The sequence below is a fragment of the Dipteris shenzhenensis genome, chromosome 9 (genome assembly GCF_047967505.1).
Source record: "Dipteris shenzhenensis isolate YYH24624 ecotype China chromosome 9, Dip_SZ_1.0, whole genome shotgun sequence".
NCBI classification, from domain to species: Eukaryota; Viridiplantae; Streptophyta; class Polypodiopsida; order Gleicheniales; family Dipteridaceae; genus Dipteris; species Dipteris shenzhenensis.
The window spans coordinates 28126306-28143922 of NC_141604.1; the positions used below are offsets into that span (position 1 = coordinate 28126306).

General features: G+C 44.4%; 1 protein-coding gene across 2 annotated transcripts in view; it reads right to left on the reverse strand.

Moving 5' to 3' along the window:
- The window catches only part of NRPC2 (nuclear RNA polymerase C2), a 188620-nt gene that overhangs the window by 71956 nt on the left and 99047 nt on the right, over positions 1–17617 (reverse strand). For both annotated transcript variants that reach the window (XM_087378899.1, XM_087378900.1), the window contains exons 8-16: positions 16206–16311; positions 15987–16097; positions 15699–15758; positions 10241–10285; positions 10085–10135; positions 9873–9971; positions 9592–9651; positions 9406–9498; positions 9217–9318 (exon numbers count right to left, since the gene is read on the reverse strand). In XM_087378899.1, the coding sequence (XP_087235025.1) occupies positions 9217–9318; positions 9406–9498; positions 9592–9651; positions 9873–9971; positions 10085–10135; positions 10241–10285; positions 15699–15758; positions 15987–16097; positions 16206–16311 (727 nt within the window). The remainder of the gene's footprint in view (positions 1–9216; positions 9319–9405; positions 9499–9591; positions 9652–9872; positions 9972–10084; positions 10136–10240; positions 10286–15698; positions 15759–15986; positions 16098–16205; positions 16312–17617) is intronic.

Sequence of the window (17617 nt, forward strand, 5' to 3'; positions counted from 1 at the left end):
GGTTGCCCCCTCGCTCCTTACCTGTTTCTCTTCTTCGCCAAGGCGATGACTTACTACCTTCGGGCGAGGTCGACCGGGATCCGGGGTGTTCGCCTTCCCATCAGGGAGGACACCGAGCTCCTGGACTCGGAGTATGCAGATGACGCAGCGCTGTACGTTCAAGATGATGAGATGATGCTGGAGAGGGTGAGGCTGGCCTTAGAGGTCTTCTGCTCGGCAGCCGGTGCGAAAATCGACTGGAACAAATCAGTTGGTTTTCTCACAAACCCTGGGGCATGCTCACAGTGGGGGAGGTTTTTGGGTTTCAGATGGATCCCGCGGGGGCAGACAGCTAGATATCTCGGCTTTCAGGTCGGCCTGGACATCACGCCAGCTCAGCAGTTTCTCCCGGTGCTAGATTCCATTTGACGGAAGCTGGCTTTCTAGAGCACTACTAAGCTCTCTCTTGCAGGTCGTGCTCTTGTAGTGAACCAGGTTCTCCTGGCCACGGCCTGGTATGTGGCCTCTTGTTGGTGCTTCTCGAGATCCAGCGTGGCACAGCTCAGGAGGATGGTTCGGAATTTCCTGTGGTCTGGGGGGGATGGTCTCAGAGATACCAGAGCCAGGGTAGCCTTCCGCAGGCTGAGGGTGGCTTGGGGGTCATTGATCCTAAGCTTCAGAGTCAGGCCCTGCTGGGCAAGTTAGTTATCCGCGGTTTGACCCCGGGGGGGCAAACGTGGAAGATGTTACTTCAGCAAGGGATCAGTTCTTGCGTCCCACGCCGAGGTGGAGAGTGGCTCCCGTCCCTCCGGTGGATCTTCACCTCTGCACCGCTTACTCACCCCCGCTCCCCGCTCATTCGTAGCCTTCTCATGGTTTGGAGGCGACTCCGGCTCAGTCTCCTCCAGTGCCCTCCTAGCAGTCAGAAGGAGATCGACCGCCAGCCGCTCATCTGGAACGATCAGGTCAGAGATTCCTTGGGCCTTCAGCTGGGGGAGAGGTCACATATCCTGTGGGACGGTTGGATGCGGGGGCCAGCCCGGTCCCTTCGAGTTTGGAGGGACACTTACAGACACTTGGAGACCGTTGCTCTAGCAGCCGCAGCTGGAGGAGTCCGTGGAATTCAGGCGAGACGCACAGAGATAGACGGAGCAATTCCTGCCGGTTGGTTGGTTCCACCCGAGATTCAGATCCTCATGCCTGGTGATGACCATTGGCTTGGACAGTTCACACCCCGTGGCATCCCACTGGTGGTTGCAGGCCGGATGGACGACACCTCTGTTTCCTTCTTCGCGGTTATGGGGGACGGCCAACTCAGGAGAGATGGTGTGCTCATTGACCCCCTTCTCTCGTGGCAGAGGGTTCGGGTCGTAGGCCTTGTGGGGAAGGTTTGGCAGATCGATCCTAGTATAGAGCAGGATCAGCTGCAGTTATGGCGACTCTGGCTTTGGGAGGGGCGGGCCCTGTCAGAGCTTGATTGGCACCCAGGTGAGTGGAGATGGCCAGAGGTTGTGGCAGGCCAGGGGCCGACCCCTTTCTTCGCTTACAGCACGACATTGGGCAGGAGAGTTCTCGGGAGGATGCAGAGCCGCCCGCCCACCCAGCGGCCCAGTTGGTATGCTCAGGGTATCTCCAAGCTATTTTTGCAGGCCTTCTGGAAGGCCTTGTGGGAGAGCTGGCGGCCGCGGAAGATTTCCTACTTCCTTTGGCTACTCGCCCACAAGGGTCTTCCAGTGGGGAGCTAGTTGCGGCAGATTGGTCAGGATGGACTTTGTCAGATTTGTCATGAGGACGAGGAGTCACCAAAACACTGCCTGTGGAGCTGCACTCGCGCCCAGGAAGTGTGGAGGTGGACCTTTGGGATCCTTACTCGCGTAGCACCAGAGCCAGGTTTGATCACCTGGGGCGCGTTCTGCTGGTGCAGTACCACACCTGGCTTTCATCAGTTGTTCGAGGCAGGCCCGCAGGACCCCATGTTCCTTATCACACAGGGGACTTGGGGGCCGCTTGAGGGCATCCCGCCGCACCTGGCAGAGGCGGACACAGGATCTCAGGAGAGGCAACCACTCTGGGAGATTATTAGCAGCATCGCTGGATGGCACATCTGTACCTCGCGCTACGCGCAGATCCTCGGTGGTACCTCTCGTTCGACTTCCCAGGTCATGGCCGACATCTGGAGTGAGATTATACACACACTCAGAGGCCAGTGGGACCAGATACAGGGAGATTCCCGGGCTGGCCGGGAGAAGCGGAGACGTTTCCTCCGAGATTGGGATACGCAGGGCCTCTTCTTCGAGCATACTTCTCAGGGCCTTCAGTGGCGCTATTCACCACCTCTCTGGCTGTTTATTCACACCCGCCTAATCCCTCCGTGAGAGAGAGCTTTTTGTTTCCATTTAGGGCTGCGTCCGATTTGTGAATGCAGCCCCGTCAGCTGCAAAACTGACCTCATGTATCTTGTTTTTTCGAAGTAATATAATCAGCACTGTTTTTTCGGCAAAAAGCTGTGGTTGGAAGCTGGTTGGATGCTGGAGCCTTTGATCCAACCACAAGTTAATAAAGTTGTGAGTAGGCCACTGTGAAACAATATCACAAGCTAATAAAGCTGTGAGTACGGCCATTGTAAAACAATATCACAGTTAACAATGATGTGGTTGGAAGCTGGAGCCTTTGAGCCAATAACAAGTTAATAAAATTGTGAGTACGGCCACTGGTGGTTACTAGGAGGGTGGGGCATTGAGCATATCTAACATGCCATGCAAAGAATCAAATTCACTTGGTATGCCTTGTAAATACTATGAAAGTTAGAAGAAATTGTGCTGCTTGCAATGCACCAGTGGCACGTGGATTATATGACATTTTGGATATTGGGGCACCTTACAATGTAACAGCTTTTCCCCCATCTTACATATCACTTAGGGACCACCACCCCCCCAACCCCCCCAAAAAAAAGTGAAGTTTGAAGTATGAACCTCTCTCTTCCTCACAAATTTGAAATATAGGATGTGAAAGAGAAGCTTGAAATTTAAAAGTTAGGTTTGAAATATGAAAATGAAATTTGAAATTGAAAATTGAAAATAAATATTTGAATTTGCATTCGTATAGGTTGTTAGAATTATTGTTATAATTTAGCAATGACCAATGTAATGTAATAAGTAGGTTAGGGGCACTTTTCCCTCATTTTAGAGGTTTTTCCCCCTAACCACAGTTAGTTAACTAACTACGGTTAGTGAAGGATAAGGTTTTGTCACTTAGACAAAACCTATCCCTCTCTTCAGTTGTATCACACTCTTCTATTGCAACTACAGCTTTCAGCTCTCACTCTCCTACTCTCTTGCTCTCCTGCTCACACACTTTGCTCTCACTCTCCAACTCACATTTGGTATCAGAGCAGGTTGACCCTGCTCCCTGCTTCCTTGCTCGCAAGCTCCCTACTCCAAGCTCAACAGCTCGCTGCCCGTCCGTACAAGCCCGTCGTCCGTACAGTCTTCCGTACAATCTGTACGGATTGTACTTCCTGCGCCGTACAACTCCCAAGCGTGCAACTCCCATCGCCCGTACCTTCACCATACAGCCATACTGTTTCGTACAGCTGTCGTATGCTTGTCTGTACCTACACGCGCTGACAGCGCCATCAGTACGCACAGTCACTACTACAGCCCCTCGCTGGGCACGTGATCCGTACACACTTACGGATCTGGAGCGGCACCCGTACACTGCTCTCGTGAGCAGTCCATAATGCACGTCACCCTTGCTCTAGTCCGTACTCTGTACTGCAAAGGTCGTCGTCCGTACAAGCTGCCAGTTCTGTACATCGCCGTACAGTTCGTCGTCCGTACAACCGTACAGCTCGTCGTACATCGCCGTACAACTCGCCGTCAGGTCCGTCTGTACATCGCCGTACAGCTCGCCGTCAGATCCGTACATCCGTACAGATCCGTACAGAAATCTGCACCGTACGCCCGTACACAAGAGGATATCCATCCGTACAGCAAGGGAGCTATTGGTTGGTAAATCAAATTCGAGGCAGATTTTTGCTTTGCAGGCCATTTTGTGGGCAGATTTGGACACATTTTGTGTATTGGGAATTTTGTCAAATTTGGGGCTTTTGCATTTGTTGCAGAGAATTGCAAAAATTTGGGGCTTTTGCAATCACACTGCAATTTTGCAGTGAAATTTGGGGCTTTTGCATGCAAAGTGCAATTAGTGCAACATTTGGGGCTTTTAAACCATTTGCCCCTTTCTGGTTGCAATTTCAAGCCACAAATTGTATTTGCAAGGTACAAAGTCTTTTGGCTTGATGTTTCCCAGGGGGGGTGAATTGTAGATGCATGCCTACAGTGACTCAAATTGGGCTGGAGACTATGACACTAGGCAGTCCACAAGTGGCAATTGTTTCTTTTTGGGCAAAGCTTGTATGTCTTGGTTGAGCAAGAAACAGTCTACAGTGGCTACCTCCTCATGTGAAGCTGAGTACAGGGCAGCTTTCACAGCGACAGTTGAATGTGCTTGGCTGCGTCGTTTATTTTCTGATCTTCATCTTTCATTGGAGGGTCCTTCTCCAATTCTCACTGATAGTCAGAGTGCTATTGCAATGGCAAAGAATCCTGTGCTTCATGCTCGCACGAAGCACATTGAGGTTCACTATCACTACGTCAGAGAGAAGTTGCATGCAGGAGAGATCAGTATGATCTATGTATCAACACATGACAATGTTGCAGACATTTTCACCAAAGCACTTTCACCTCAAAAGTTTGAGGCATTTCGCAATGCCCTGAACTTATCTCCTTTTGGTGATTGATCATTTCCTTGTACATGACATTGGCACTGCAGGGGGGTGTTAGAATTATTGTTATAATTTAGCAGTGACCAATGTAATGTAATAAGTAGGTTAGGGGCACTTTTCCCTCATTTTAGAGGTTTTTCTCCCTAACCACAGTTAGTTCACTAACTACGGTTAGTGAAGGATAAGGTTTTGTCACTTAGACAAAACCTATCCCTCTCTTCAGTTGTATCACACTCTTCTATTGCAACTACAGCTTTCAGCTCTCACTCTCCTACTCTCTTGCTCTCCTGCTCACTTTGCTCTCACTCTCCAACTCACATAGGCGTGTTGCCCTATCAACTTTATTTTCTAAGGTTTTTGTGTAGAACTTGTTCGTGAGAGACTAAAATAAAATACTGTTGTCTTCTACCCATGTCCTTTAGTGTTAGCTTTTGTCAGAGTTGAGTCTGCCTTTATCTCTGAAGTGCTAACAGAAACTCAGTCAAAGACCTTTGTATAAATGAATGGCCATGTGTGTGTTGATGCATGGATTCTACAACTATTGGGCATTGATGACGTTGGTGGGGGTATCATAGTAGCTAGTCCCTTTTATGCATGATAGAGCTTATGATTTTGTCATGAGGTCAATTTTGCACTTTTTTTTGGGGTGTTTTTAGAGGATGAGTTTGGACATGTTCTTGGATTCATACATGAATATGTTTCCGTTGTATTGGCAGACATGCAGATTTCATGCTGTGAACTTTTTTTCCAATTTGTGGCCTGTGGATCTTGTGTTCTTTTGGTGGCAGTCTGTTGCCCTATCAACTATCTTTTGTAAGTCTTTTTTACGGTAACAAAGACTCCAAATGAACCTATATATCACAAGCTAGGGTTATCTGTGTGTGCGAATGATCACTGACATCCATCATATCTCAAAGCTTTCATATTCTCTTACAATCTATGTATGTGTTTTTCTTGCATTCTTAAATCGACCCAAGGTCGATTTGCAAGTTTTAGTTTTCAAAATTATGGAAATAGATTTCAAACATCAATTTTAAATTAAAGTTTTCATTTTAAATTTTACTTTCATATTTCAAACTTAACTTTTACATTCCTAAATCGACCTAAGGTCGATTTACAAGTTTTAGATTTCAAAATTTGAATTAGGATTTCAAACTTTAATTTACAAATAGATATTTGCATGTCCGCAAATTTACATATATCTAGAAGAATCCAAGAAGATGCCAAACGCACCCAATAAAGACAGAACAAACGCTTCAGTTTCAACCTCATGACAATAGCCCACAAGCACCATGAACTCTATCACAAGTAGCACGGACTAGCTACTAGTACATCCCCATCAATATCATCAACGTCCAACAGTGGATGTAGACCATGTAAGGTGGCCCTAATAATTAGGATAGCTAGGATGGCTAGTCATGGCTGGGTGGTAACACAGGGACTCCTATCATAGTGGTACGTGTGCGGTGCTTTGACAGATACGTAACATTGGTATCAGAACACTTTGAATGGGCTCGTAACATTTGCTGATCATAGCTAAACAAGACAGCTCATGTCTTTTACCCCATGGCCCTTCAAAGACCGAACTCAAGGCTGATCTGAGACAAACTTGTCATATACATTCTGATAGGCATGAAATATTCACAGTAATAAATAACAGCTATATTGGACACTTGTGGTATCAAGTAAATCGAATTCCACAATGCACGAGTGTGCACAAGACAGAATCATCTGTAAGAAGTGCTTTAGAACTTTGAAAAGGTATTTCTCAAGGAATTCCTTCTAGAGCAAGAAAAGTCCTCGGAGGCGTGGGATTCTTTGAAATTTCAGTATGGGAAGTTCTGTATGTCGTTAATGTATTGAGAGGCTATTGTCAAGTTAGAAGACAAGCTGCTCTAATCAATCATAGTGGAATAAAATTCGTTTTGATAAGGGTAAGATCCAATGAAGCAAATATCTAGATGAATCCAGGAACATGCCCAAACTCATCCTCTAAAAACACAACACAGTGCAATTTCAATTTCATGACAGTCACTCATAAGGTTGGAAACCATAAACTCCATCACGCATAGCAGGGACTAGCTACTATGACATCCACATTGACGTCATCAACCCCCAACCGTGGGTATAGACCGTAGTCTAAACACATGCTCTCACACATACAAACCCATACAGCCACACATACTTGAGCATCCATTTATACTTGGGCAGACTCAGCCATGACAAAGGCTAGCACTAAGAACCGCTCGTAGTGTATAGATCTTGTCAATCCTTTAACACTCTGGATACAAGGAAGATGAATTCTTTCATGACAATGCAGAGCATGCTTGCTTCATTACTTTGGCCAAGTGGCGGTCTACTTTTGATCCCAATAATCTCTTTACAATGCACAAGATTCTCAATGGAAAGCGAGGTTCGAGTAATGGTGGATGATAGTGCCACTCATAATTTCTTGAACTACTCACTCATTGAGTTAATAATGTAAATTTGAGAATAAGGGTATAAAGATTCTCCTGGTTTCTAAATTATGCATCTCAACAAAACTAATGTGGTCCTGGGCAAGGAATAGCTCTATGGGTTGTGCCATACCCTACAGAGGAGTTTTTTGAATAACTCCCTTGCTTTTGAGAAAGATGGCTACTCAATCCACCTTCATGGTGAACATAATATTCCTAACGCTCCTCTCATCAATTGTATGCAGTTGGAGCACTTGGTCCTACATGGCGATGCTAAAGTATTTCCTTGTGATGTTTTCTTTGTTGCTCAAAGTGCTTTGCACTCAGTTGTAAAGAATAAAGAAAAAAAGTAAAAATTCAAGTTAATTGATGTTTTTCCTGAAGACCTTCTTGATGCTCTACCTCCTAAGTGAGCAATAGATCATACACTAGAGGTAGTTCTAGGAGTTGCTCCTGTTTCGAAAGTACCTTACCGGTTAAGTAAAACGGAAGAGGAGGAAGTAGAGCACCAATTGTCAGAGTACTTAGGAAAGGACAGATTCAGCCCAGTAGTTCTCCATAGGCTGCTCCAATCCTCTGATCTATGCGATTGTGCATAGATTATTATGGCCTTAATAAGGTGATAGTTAAAATAAGAATCTAATTCCTCACCAACTACAAGAAGCTAAGTACTTCAATAAAACTGATTTCCTTTTTAGGTTCAAGTAAGGATTCATCCAGATTATGTACCCAAAATTGCAAACCATAAATGTCCCTTTCAATTTAGAGTAATGCCTTCATCGTTACTTAATGCTCTTGCTAGGTTCATGACTTAAATGATTAATGTGCTTAGGCCCTATCTAAGCAAATCTGCAATATATTTATGAATGATATTCTTATCTTTAGTAAGACTAAGCACGAGCACTTAGAGTTAGCTTTCGAGTTGCTCAAGCAACATAAGTTGTATGCAAACAATCTAAGTGTAGCTTCTGTTGTAAAGCCATGAAATATCTGATCATATTATCTCTAAGGAAGGGACACATATGGATCAAACAACGTTAAATCTATTCTAGAGTGGTCAAGTTGGCACTCTAGAAGAACTTCATTGTCTTTCGAGTTTCTACCCAAGATTTGTCAAGCATTAGTAATGCTTATGATACATCAGCTTAAGGGAAAGAAAAGCACCTTTACCTTGACTGAGCAAGGTAAAATAAGTTTTATGAAACAGTTGACAGCAACTTCCCCAGTTTCGAGCTTGGTTGATCCTAATGAACCTTTCATACTTGAAACTGATGCAAGTGGTAGAGCTGCGGGTGCTGTCTAGGTGCACTAAGCATCCTAAGTGGACTAGTGCATATTTAAGGAGCTTTGAGTTGAGGCTTCTGCTTGATCTGCCATGGCTGGGTGGTAAGAGAGGACTCCTATCATGGTAGTGAGTGTACAGCAATTTGGTAGATACATAACACGCACCCTATCATCCATGTCAGTACAGGAATTTCATAAGACCTCAAAAAAACGACTTCTAGGATGATATCAACGGAGGTGTTCCAGATTCAATTGCGTCAGAAGCAGGAATATATTTGTGAGTTTTAAGCCTGACAGAGAGTAGGAGCTACTCAATTCTTTGAATCTGCCACAGGCATTCATTTTCAAATTAGAAGTTATATTCGGACTCTTAAAGTGAACTTTGTTCGACAAATTTATGACAACAGCATCCAATTGTGGATCTTGACCTCATTATATTGGTATTTCAATATAAGAACATAGATTTGTAGATTGTGAACATGTTTTGACTCCTTAATCCACTGGAATAGAGGTCGCTTTGATACGATATTCAATATGCACCGTCCATCATCACTTATAAATGCAATGCTGTGCATTCAATCATTGTTGTTGCCTAAAGGATGTTGACAAATAAAACGGTTGAGGAGTCCACTTGGTATATTTGTCTTGATAGGAAGAAAAGATCCCCTATTAATTTAATATGAATTAATTTTCAGAATGCATATAGCTTACCTGAGTGACACCTTTGCGTTCCATTCTGAACCTTTTAACTGTCCAATTACCGCTGGAAATGGCATGTTCCAGTCCCTGGGAAAGCATATCTGGCCTGATGATCTGCAAGCAGGAAGAAAAGCTGACATGTTCAGCAGGGGGGAAAGCATAACATGTCTTACCAAGCTTCTGGATCTCTAAGCAGATTACCTTGGCAACATCGAATTGCGTTGACCGATTTGCTTTTGAAAGAGTAGCATCCATCAGTCTTTTTATCTCTGAATTCATTCGTTTGAACAGGTCCTGCATGACAACAGCAAATTATGATATTCTGTTGTTTTGCAGTCTACCAAACTCAGAAAATTGTAGTGGTGATTAAGTCTGAAATAACACTACCTCAAAAAGCAAAGCAATGAGTTGGCCAGCCAACTCAAGGCGCTTATTACCAACATAATCCTGTGGAAAAAGGGAGAAAACCAATTTTCTGAAAGCTTTGGTAAAATGGCTAAATAAGAAATACAATGGATTCCAGATGTAAGATATCCTCATTGTGCCTTTCAGCTAAACAGTAAGACTGCTCATAAAGCACAATCAACGTCACTAGACAGAAATTTTAAATATGAGAAGTGCCCAAGCAAACATCAAATGAGCCCACAGACAGAACAGAACCAACTCACCTTGTCATCAATAAAAGATGGATCCATCATGGCTTCCAGCATACGTCGGAGAATAACCCCAACATAGATACATTTCTGGCGGAAATTATATTGGTGAACCTAGCAAGGAGGTATGAGAGAGACAGATACTTGTTAAATTCCCTGATTTGATTGCAATGTTTCTCCCTCAACACATGCTTAAAGTAAGTTTGCAATGCATGAGCATGTCTTACCGGAACATGGGCTAGGAAGACATTTTGGAGAATATCACGTGCTTCATCGACCTGCATGGTTGAAGAGACTCAGTAAATGAATCTGATAAAATTCGAATGTTTCTAGAAGTACAGACCTGCTTGCATTCCTTAGGAAGGATTAAATAGAGTTGACACCTTTGTTTTCGTTTGCTTTACCCAGAACTTCTGCATGACCTTTACCTGCACATCAAAGCATCGCTCAGCAGAATAGACAATTCTTGCCACAAAGCCTGATCTCCCAAACATAACGCTTCCTGCTTACAAAACCTGAGCTCCCAAATCAGCCCCAGAAACATGCGGTGGCAAAGAGCATAGAACATTTCCAAACAATCCATGTATATTTTTTAATAAAAGTGCATACTTACCACCTACCAGCTAAATACACCCATATGCCCAAAAAAGGCCACGTAATAAGTACTGCAATAAAGAGTCTGAGAACAAATTTATTCAGTACATAACAGAACATCCCTTCCAAAATGACAACAATACACTAGATCGAGATAGTGTACCGTCTACCTAAGGATCACTTTTTGAAGGGTGTGCCCAGGATAGACTCACCAAGGCCTTGCTGTGCAAGTGATCAAGATATTGGAAGTATCCAGTGGCATCCATCAACTCTATGTAGAACTTTGGAGACGATTAATGGAGCCACCCATTTGGCAAATTGCCATATGTCGATCTGCAATCATACTAAATCTTAAAATCTGTCTATGAAGTCTCCAATTTACTCATTATCCAAAAACTTAGCCACACAAGTAGAAGCAAGGCCCTTTCAATTCTTGACTGGATTAACAAGAGTGAATTCCTTCAAGATATCAAGGTTGCCAATGATGGATGTTGTCGACGTTATGGCCTTGTTGCCATGATTGCCCATCATTGCTAGCCTGGCTCATAGTCACCAGGGAACGGCGTTCCAACATCCGGAACGTCTGGAACACCATTCCGGGAAGCAAGGTGGAACCATAGTGGCCCCGGAACGTCAAAACCCAAAAAAAAGCCTCTTTGAAAGATTCAAATGGGTATTTTAGAGCTTATATAGAAAGTTTAAATATGTAAAATGTCAGTTTCTTTCATTTTCTAACATAGTTCCATGTCATAGGATGCTGTGTCGTGTATGAAGTGGTGTTTCCTATGTTCCCCCTTCCTAGAACGTTCCCATTCCGACACCCAAATTTCCGGAACGTTCCTGTTCCCTTGTAACTATGGCCTGGCTCTCCAAAGGTCCGCCTTGCAATCTCCCATGTGTAACTCTCGGGGGTATCCATCTCCTCTACTCTCCATTTCTACCCTTTCACATGGACTACTGCACATACCAAGTGACCAATCGTATAGGTCACCAAGGTCTCCTCTATTCTCAGCACACATCCACGCAGCAGCTTCTCGCTTTTGGGGCCCTAGAGATGCATAGTGAGATACACTAGAGGCTACAAATACCTCCATTGTATCACTTGATGACCATAGGCCACCGGAGGGGTCTACATTGTAGAATAAACCATTGTGCACCACATTTTACCTCCAGTTTTATACGTAGTCCTTTTGTTGAAGCACAGACTCTTTGTATTGTATTCTGTATTTGTAGAAAGATGTTAATAAGCCTCTCACCTGCCACCCCCTTGCAGTCCATCATCCCCCTCATTGTAGGGATCTTTTCCCTCAAGCTGTGCATTGTGGTGTTGCAGTTCAGGAGGAGGCCACCCAATGGGAGCAGGAGCACTCAAACGGGGTTGTCTTCTGTCTACATCAACAAACTTGAGGCCTTCATCAGGAGGGGGCGGGGCAAGGCTGCTCCCTCGCCGGAATCTTGATCCAGATTCTCTGCTATTCAGATGATGTGGTCTTACCCTCCTCCTCAATTGAGGGCCTCCGGCAACAATTGGATGCAATCCATACCTTCTGAGAGACACATGATCTGAAGGTCAACCCTAGTAAAACCAAGGTTATGACCTTCAACAAATCCCTGGTAGCCATGCACAGAGAGCGATTCACATTGGAAGAATTACCGGTGGAGGTCATCGCATCCTACACATACTGATCTTCATGATGCGACCAGCGATGCAGGCCCGACTGAGTAGGGGATGCGCCGCACTTGCTAGACTTGAGTGGCCGTGCTTTCACTCTGATTTCCAAGATCCCGGACCAAGTCTCTTCTCTTCGACTCCTTGGTCCGCCCAACGGGCATGAGTTGATGTTGGGGGGGGGGCTTGATCTAGTTGGACTCACATCAATTCATTCTGGTTGGGTTCGGGGCATCTCCAATACAGCTTGCGCAACATTCACTCATAATCACGTACCTTTATTGAGTCAACGATTATGGCTCCTCAACCTTAGGTAGATGAAGGTTACCATGGCTGGCCTTATCCTCATCCATGACTTTGGCAGCAAAGCTGAGGACAATCAGAGATGTTGGTACGCCATACCTGTAGGGTTTGAGTGTCTGGGTCTCCATATGGATAGATTACCTCCTTTCACTATAGCCTTGAGGCCCCTTCTATTTCACTCACTTACCGCAAGGCTAACTAGATTATTCAAGGGGCACTGGTTACCAAATTTGCTGTCACCTTCTGTTCATAGTCACATGAAAACCTATTTCGTCCTGTCGAAAACTTGAGACAACGAAACCGACGAGGAGTTTGGAAACAAGATGAAACGTTGTCAACGAAACCTCCATTCCCCCAAAATCTTTTCGCCCCGTTTTTTCTAGAATTCACATGCTTTTAAGTCTTGATTCCATAAATATTAAATGGTCCAAAATTGAAACTTGAGGAAGGAGATTACAGGCTTGAATTTGAAGGATTTGGATTTCCTTTTTTGGTGTCTTGATTTGTATTTCTCTTTGTTTACTCTAAACTTGAATATAATAGATCTTATTTGTCCCTATGCTTGTATATATTTAGTATCATTTCAAAGCCTATCCGAACTTGAGAAAGGAGTTGAAAGCTTGAATTTAACTAAATTTGGAAAAAGTGTTTTGAATTTCCTTTCTAGGTGTCTTGACTTGTATTTCCCTTTGTTCACTCTAAACTTGAATATTAGTTTGAAACCCATCCATTTCGTCAGAAACGATGAAACAAAATGTATCGAACGACGAACGTTTCTTGTGACTACTTCTGATTCCTAACTGGACGACTCCTCTTCCTGATGTGCCTTCTTCTTGCAATTCTTTGCAAAGTGTTTTGGCCAATCACAATAGAAGCACCTTTTTTGGTGCTCTCTTTTTCTTGTTCTCACCATCAAAAGCATCCTAATTAATCATTCTTTTTGGGCTTGTCATTCGCCAGGCTTGCCCTTCCTATGCCTTTGCTCTTGTCCAGTGCATTAAACGCCTTACTATTGGATCCATCATACGTCTTCTCCTGAGCTTCGTCTTGCAAAAGCAAAGGCACTAGCTGCTCAAAAGTTACCCATGCCGACCGCTGCCTTGAAATCATAGTCGATGAAGCTTGCTCAAGCTAAGAGTTGATCCCTCACCACCTTCATCTTACTGATGTGCTACTATATCAAATCCCCCTCATCCATCTACATGTTGTACAACTTCGTCTCGAGTTGAGAAGCCTCGCACCTCCTACATGTCCTTGAGGATGGTCCATGCACCAAAGACAAGTCCACAAGCCAAATATGCGGGAAAACCGAATCCACAATGGTGCCAATAATGTGGCTAGGGCCTCCATATCACACATCACCCACCCTCTTACTGCTACCGGATCCACCAGTACCACAACCGCAGCCGTAGTCGCGAGGGCCGTAGTCGTGGTGGGCTTTGGCATCACCTCAACTTTGGTCCGTATCTCCCAACTCAACCTCACCCCACCAAGGAGCTCCAGACATTCGTTTTTCCACAAAGGATAATTTGAACCATTAGGCTTGCCTGCCTCCCCAAAGTTTGGAGTTGGATATCAAACAGCCATGATGAGGATATGAAAGGCTTAGGAATTTTGCACACTCACCCTCCCTCTCGCAAGGGAGCATTACTCAGACGTAGAGTCAAATTCTACAAGCTCGAGCTCCCACCAAACTGATACCATGTTAGAAAGGGTGTCGGAGAGGCTACTTGCTTTACTCCAATGCCCTTCACACAGCAGAAGCTCACAGACACAGAGTGTGCCCAGGAACTCACATAGTGGTATATTCAAATCCAGCTTCCTTTCCTTATGTGTACTATGCAGATATGCAGACAGTAAATGATCAATCCACAAAAGAGATGTAGAAACAGCAATATATATTTGTCAAATCATACACAAAAGGTATGTTCAGTGTGCCACCCTCTCTCAAAAAACTGCTGACAAGATGTGGACGCCTGTACAAACAAAACCTGTGCTCCTACCTCCTCATGGAACTTCCAAAACAATTGGCATGTGTTGCTCACCTAGAGCTTATGTGGGCCTCGTATGCGTGCCCGGCAAACACACCTTCCTGCTGCTCCTCCTGGACAGCCTATCGTAAGGCAGTGCTTGCAATGGATGCTTGACCTCCTTGCTGCTCTGAAGAAGGCCACTGGTGAGGCACAAGTTCCTCCTGATCATGTCTTCCTTTGCTGCTATGAAGGCAGCCTTCAGCTCTGAGCTCTTTGTTGTCTGCACTCACCCACTTCCCTCGCAGCACCAGTAGCCTCCTAGTTTGCTACTTGAAGCAGGCTGTACTGCTTAAACTGTGGACTCACTGCTGGGTGAAATGAACCCTGGAGGAGCTCCTTCTATAGGCTGGAACCCCAGCCCTAGTACACGACTGGCCTGGACCTACCAGCTGACTCAGTCTGTAAAACCTACAGACTGGCCGATCTGGTTCCGCCTGTAAATAGGCCCCAAACCAACTTCCCGACTGCTGGTTCAATTCCGCTCTGACTGCAGGCCCTTTTCCACCCTTCCCCATGTCCGTTCTCTGGTCCACTCCAGTCCCAAACTGTTGCGTGGCAGTTCCGTACCTTCTCCATTGTTTATGCCCTGCTCTAGACCTTGGTACAGCTCTGTACACATGTCTGCAGCCTTCTCCAAAAGCACCTGCCTACTGCACAACTGTTCCAGCATCACTCGCATCTGCTGCAGGATACACCTGCACCAAATTGCCCATACAGTCCCTGCTGACCACGTCTGTGTTATGTAGTGATCCTGTCCACCAGGTGCTCTCCAAACAGCCAGGTAAGGTCTCTTGTGCTGCCCACAAGGCGCTGCCTCATAGCAGCCCTTCATTCTTGTTGTGCTTGCTGCCCACATGGCAGCCCATGTGCTGCCCATGTGGCACCGTTTCATTCTCTATTAAGATTTAATGTCGAACTATTCAACTATAATTTGATCCTCTAGTATTGAGCAAATCGATAAAATAGAAAGTATATTAGGCTCTCAATGCAAATACTAGAGTGTATAACCAAATCGATGTGTTGAGACAAATAACTATTGTCTTCTCTTCATAATATAGAATGTAACAAAGGAAGAACTTGCAAATGAGTCCATTACACCAACATGCTTCATAAGTCAAAATAGGCACTATGCTGACACTTGTGCTAAGTCAATACACCACCGCATGTTTTGCAAGTAGGAAGCATGTATCAAAAGGTAATTTATAATCGTCAAAGAATGTGAAATTTGGAGATCAAAAGTACCTTAGTACCCAAATACTCCAATGCCTGAGTCTCTGTATATACCCCTAGAGAAGAACATTCCTGCACCAAATAATACAAAAACATGAATCATCTATAAATAAGCAGAACAACACAAAACACACGTAGCCCCAAACTTTAAAAAAAGTCAACAAACATGTAGGTTTGCAGAAAGTGACAGCACATGAAATTTTAAAAAGGAGTGAAGCCTCAATGTAAACTTCAATGCCGTGCAAAACTGTGCTGCAGTTTCCCACTGCTGCACCAATGTACAAGAGCCATTCCTCTTACTTGAAGTGATGGAGCAAGTATGCCTGCATATCTTGGATCCCGTCCGACCAGTTGCACAATCTCTTGATCGCTTTCCATACCCATTGCTTTGAAGATGACCATAATGGGAACCTGCATCATCAAAAACACCACAGCAAGGTATCATGCAAGTCCCTCTTTAGAGAAGACCACTCGACAAAGGCGATCCTCTGGAAACTTTTACAGAAATTCGATTCATACATCATCAGTAAATGTATTCAGGCGGACATAAATCCTCTCATGCTTCACTAGAAAATTTGTCTTGCTCTTCCGCTCATGGGTACTGCTAGTCACAGATGCTGCAACACTGGCAATAGATACAAATCAAATTGACGGATAGAAAGTTGTCATGTCATATCACACTGTCCCTGTCTAGGAAATGCAAGTATAACGGGGTGCAAAAGCCAATATGAAACCAAGAAAAAGAAAATGCAAGCATAACTAGTACCAAAAGCCAATATGCAAGTAAGATGCACATTTCATAACTATAATACATATTTTCTTAAACAAAGTATTTGGAGGATCCCCATTAATGCTTTGGACCTGAAACACAAGCAAAATTTTAAATCACCTAGACAACTACTTCTTTATCCATTACAAAGCTCATCTAATGCGATCAACTAGCTTGGCAAGCTTAGGCATTGCCCACAATGAAGAATATGGCGACATTCGTTATGCATACAGGTTTAAAACCTAGAATAACGATGCTGATTAACACCAAGGGCAGAAGAAGAAAGCTTTCCTGTGCATGCTAGTTGAAAAGTCTCAAAAGTACCAGGCTGATATTCGTGCGACTAAGTAGATTAATCTTCTCAAAAGTCACTTGATGGAAACTAAGTACAAAGAGAATGAAACAAAGAAAGATAAAGAAGTCGAAAGTTGGAATCAGGAGGCAGAGATATTTGGATGCCTTCCATCTCCAAAGACCGAATTTCATGATCGTAGTGGGGACCTAAACTGTTAGACCCTTCTATCTCTAGGTCCTGAATCTCTTTTCCTACGTTAATACAATCACGGGCGATGGCTTTTCTTTTGTTCCACCCAGCCTACTCTCATGGATCGCAGATCATCAAATTAATTCGTTCCTTCGTTATTTTTTTCATGCTTATCCATGAGACCCTCATTTCCCTAGATAGTTCTCCTTGCCAAATGTCATCATTTTAGCCTCTCCACTTGGTGCACCTTTTTACCCCTCTCTTGGGGCACATTAAAAACCACTCGCCCCTTGGCATGATTGCACATTTAGGTGCACCTAGTCAATGCCATTCCACCCTCACCTAGGACCTTGGCAGTTACTTCTCTTGACCATTTCAAGTACGCACATTAACTATTACAAAAGTTGGTCATCTAAGAGAAAATGCCCACCGATCTATCCGAGGTCATGCTATCTCGGCTAGAGCATAACATTCCTTCCCTCTTCAAGCATCAGCGTCCTCGATGATGAAATCTGGGAACGCTCTCCGTAACTGGTATACGGATTCCCAGGTAGCTTCCGATAGAGGCTGACCATGCCATGCAACCAACACCGTGGGTATTGTCCGATTTCGTATTTGCATTGTTCCTCGGTCCAGGATTCTTGTTGGCTTGCGCCTTGCAATATCCTCTATCTCCTG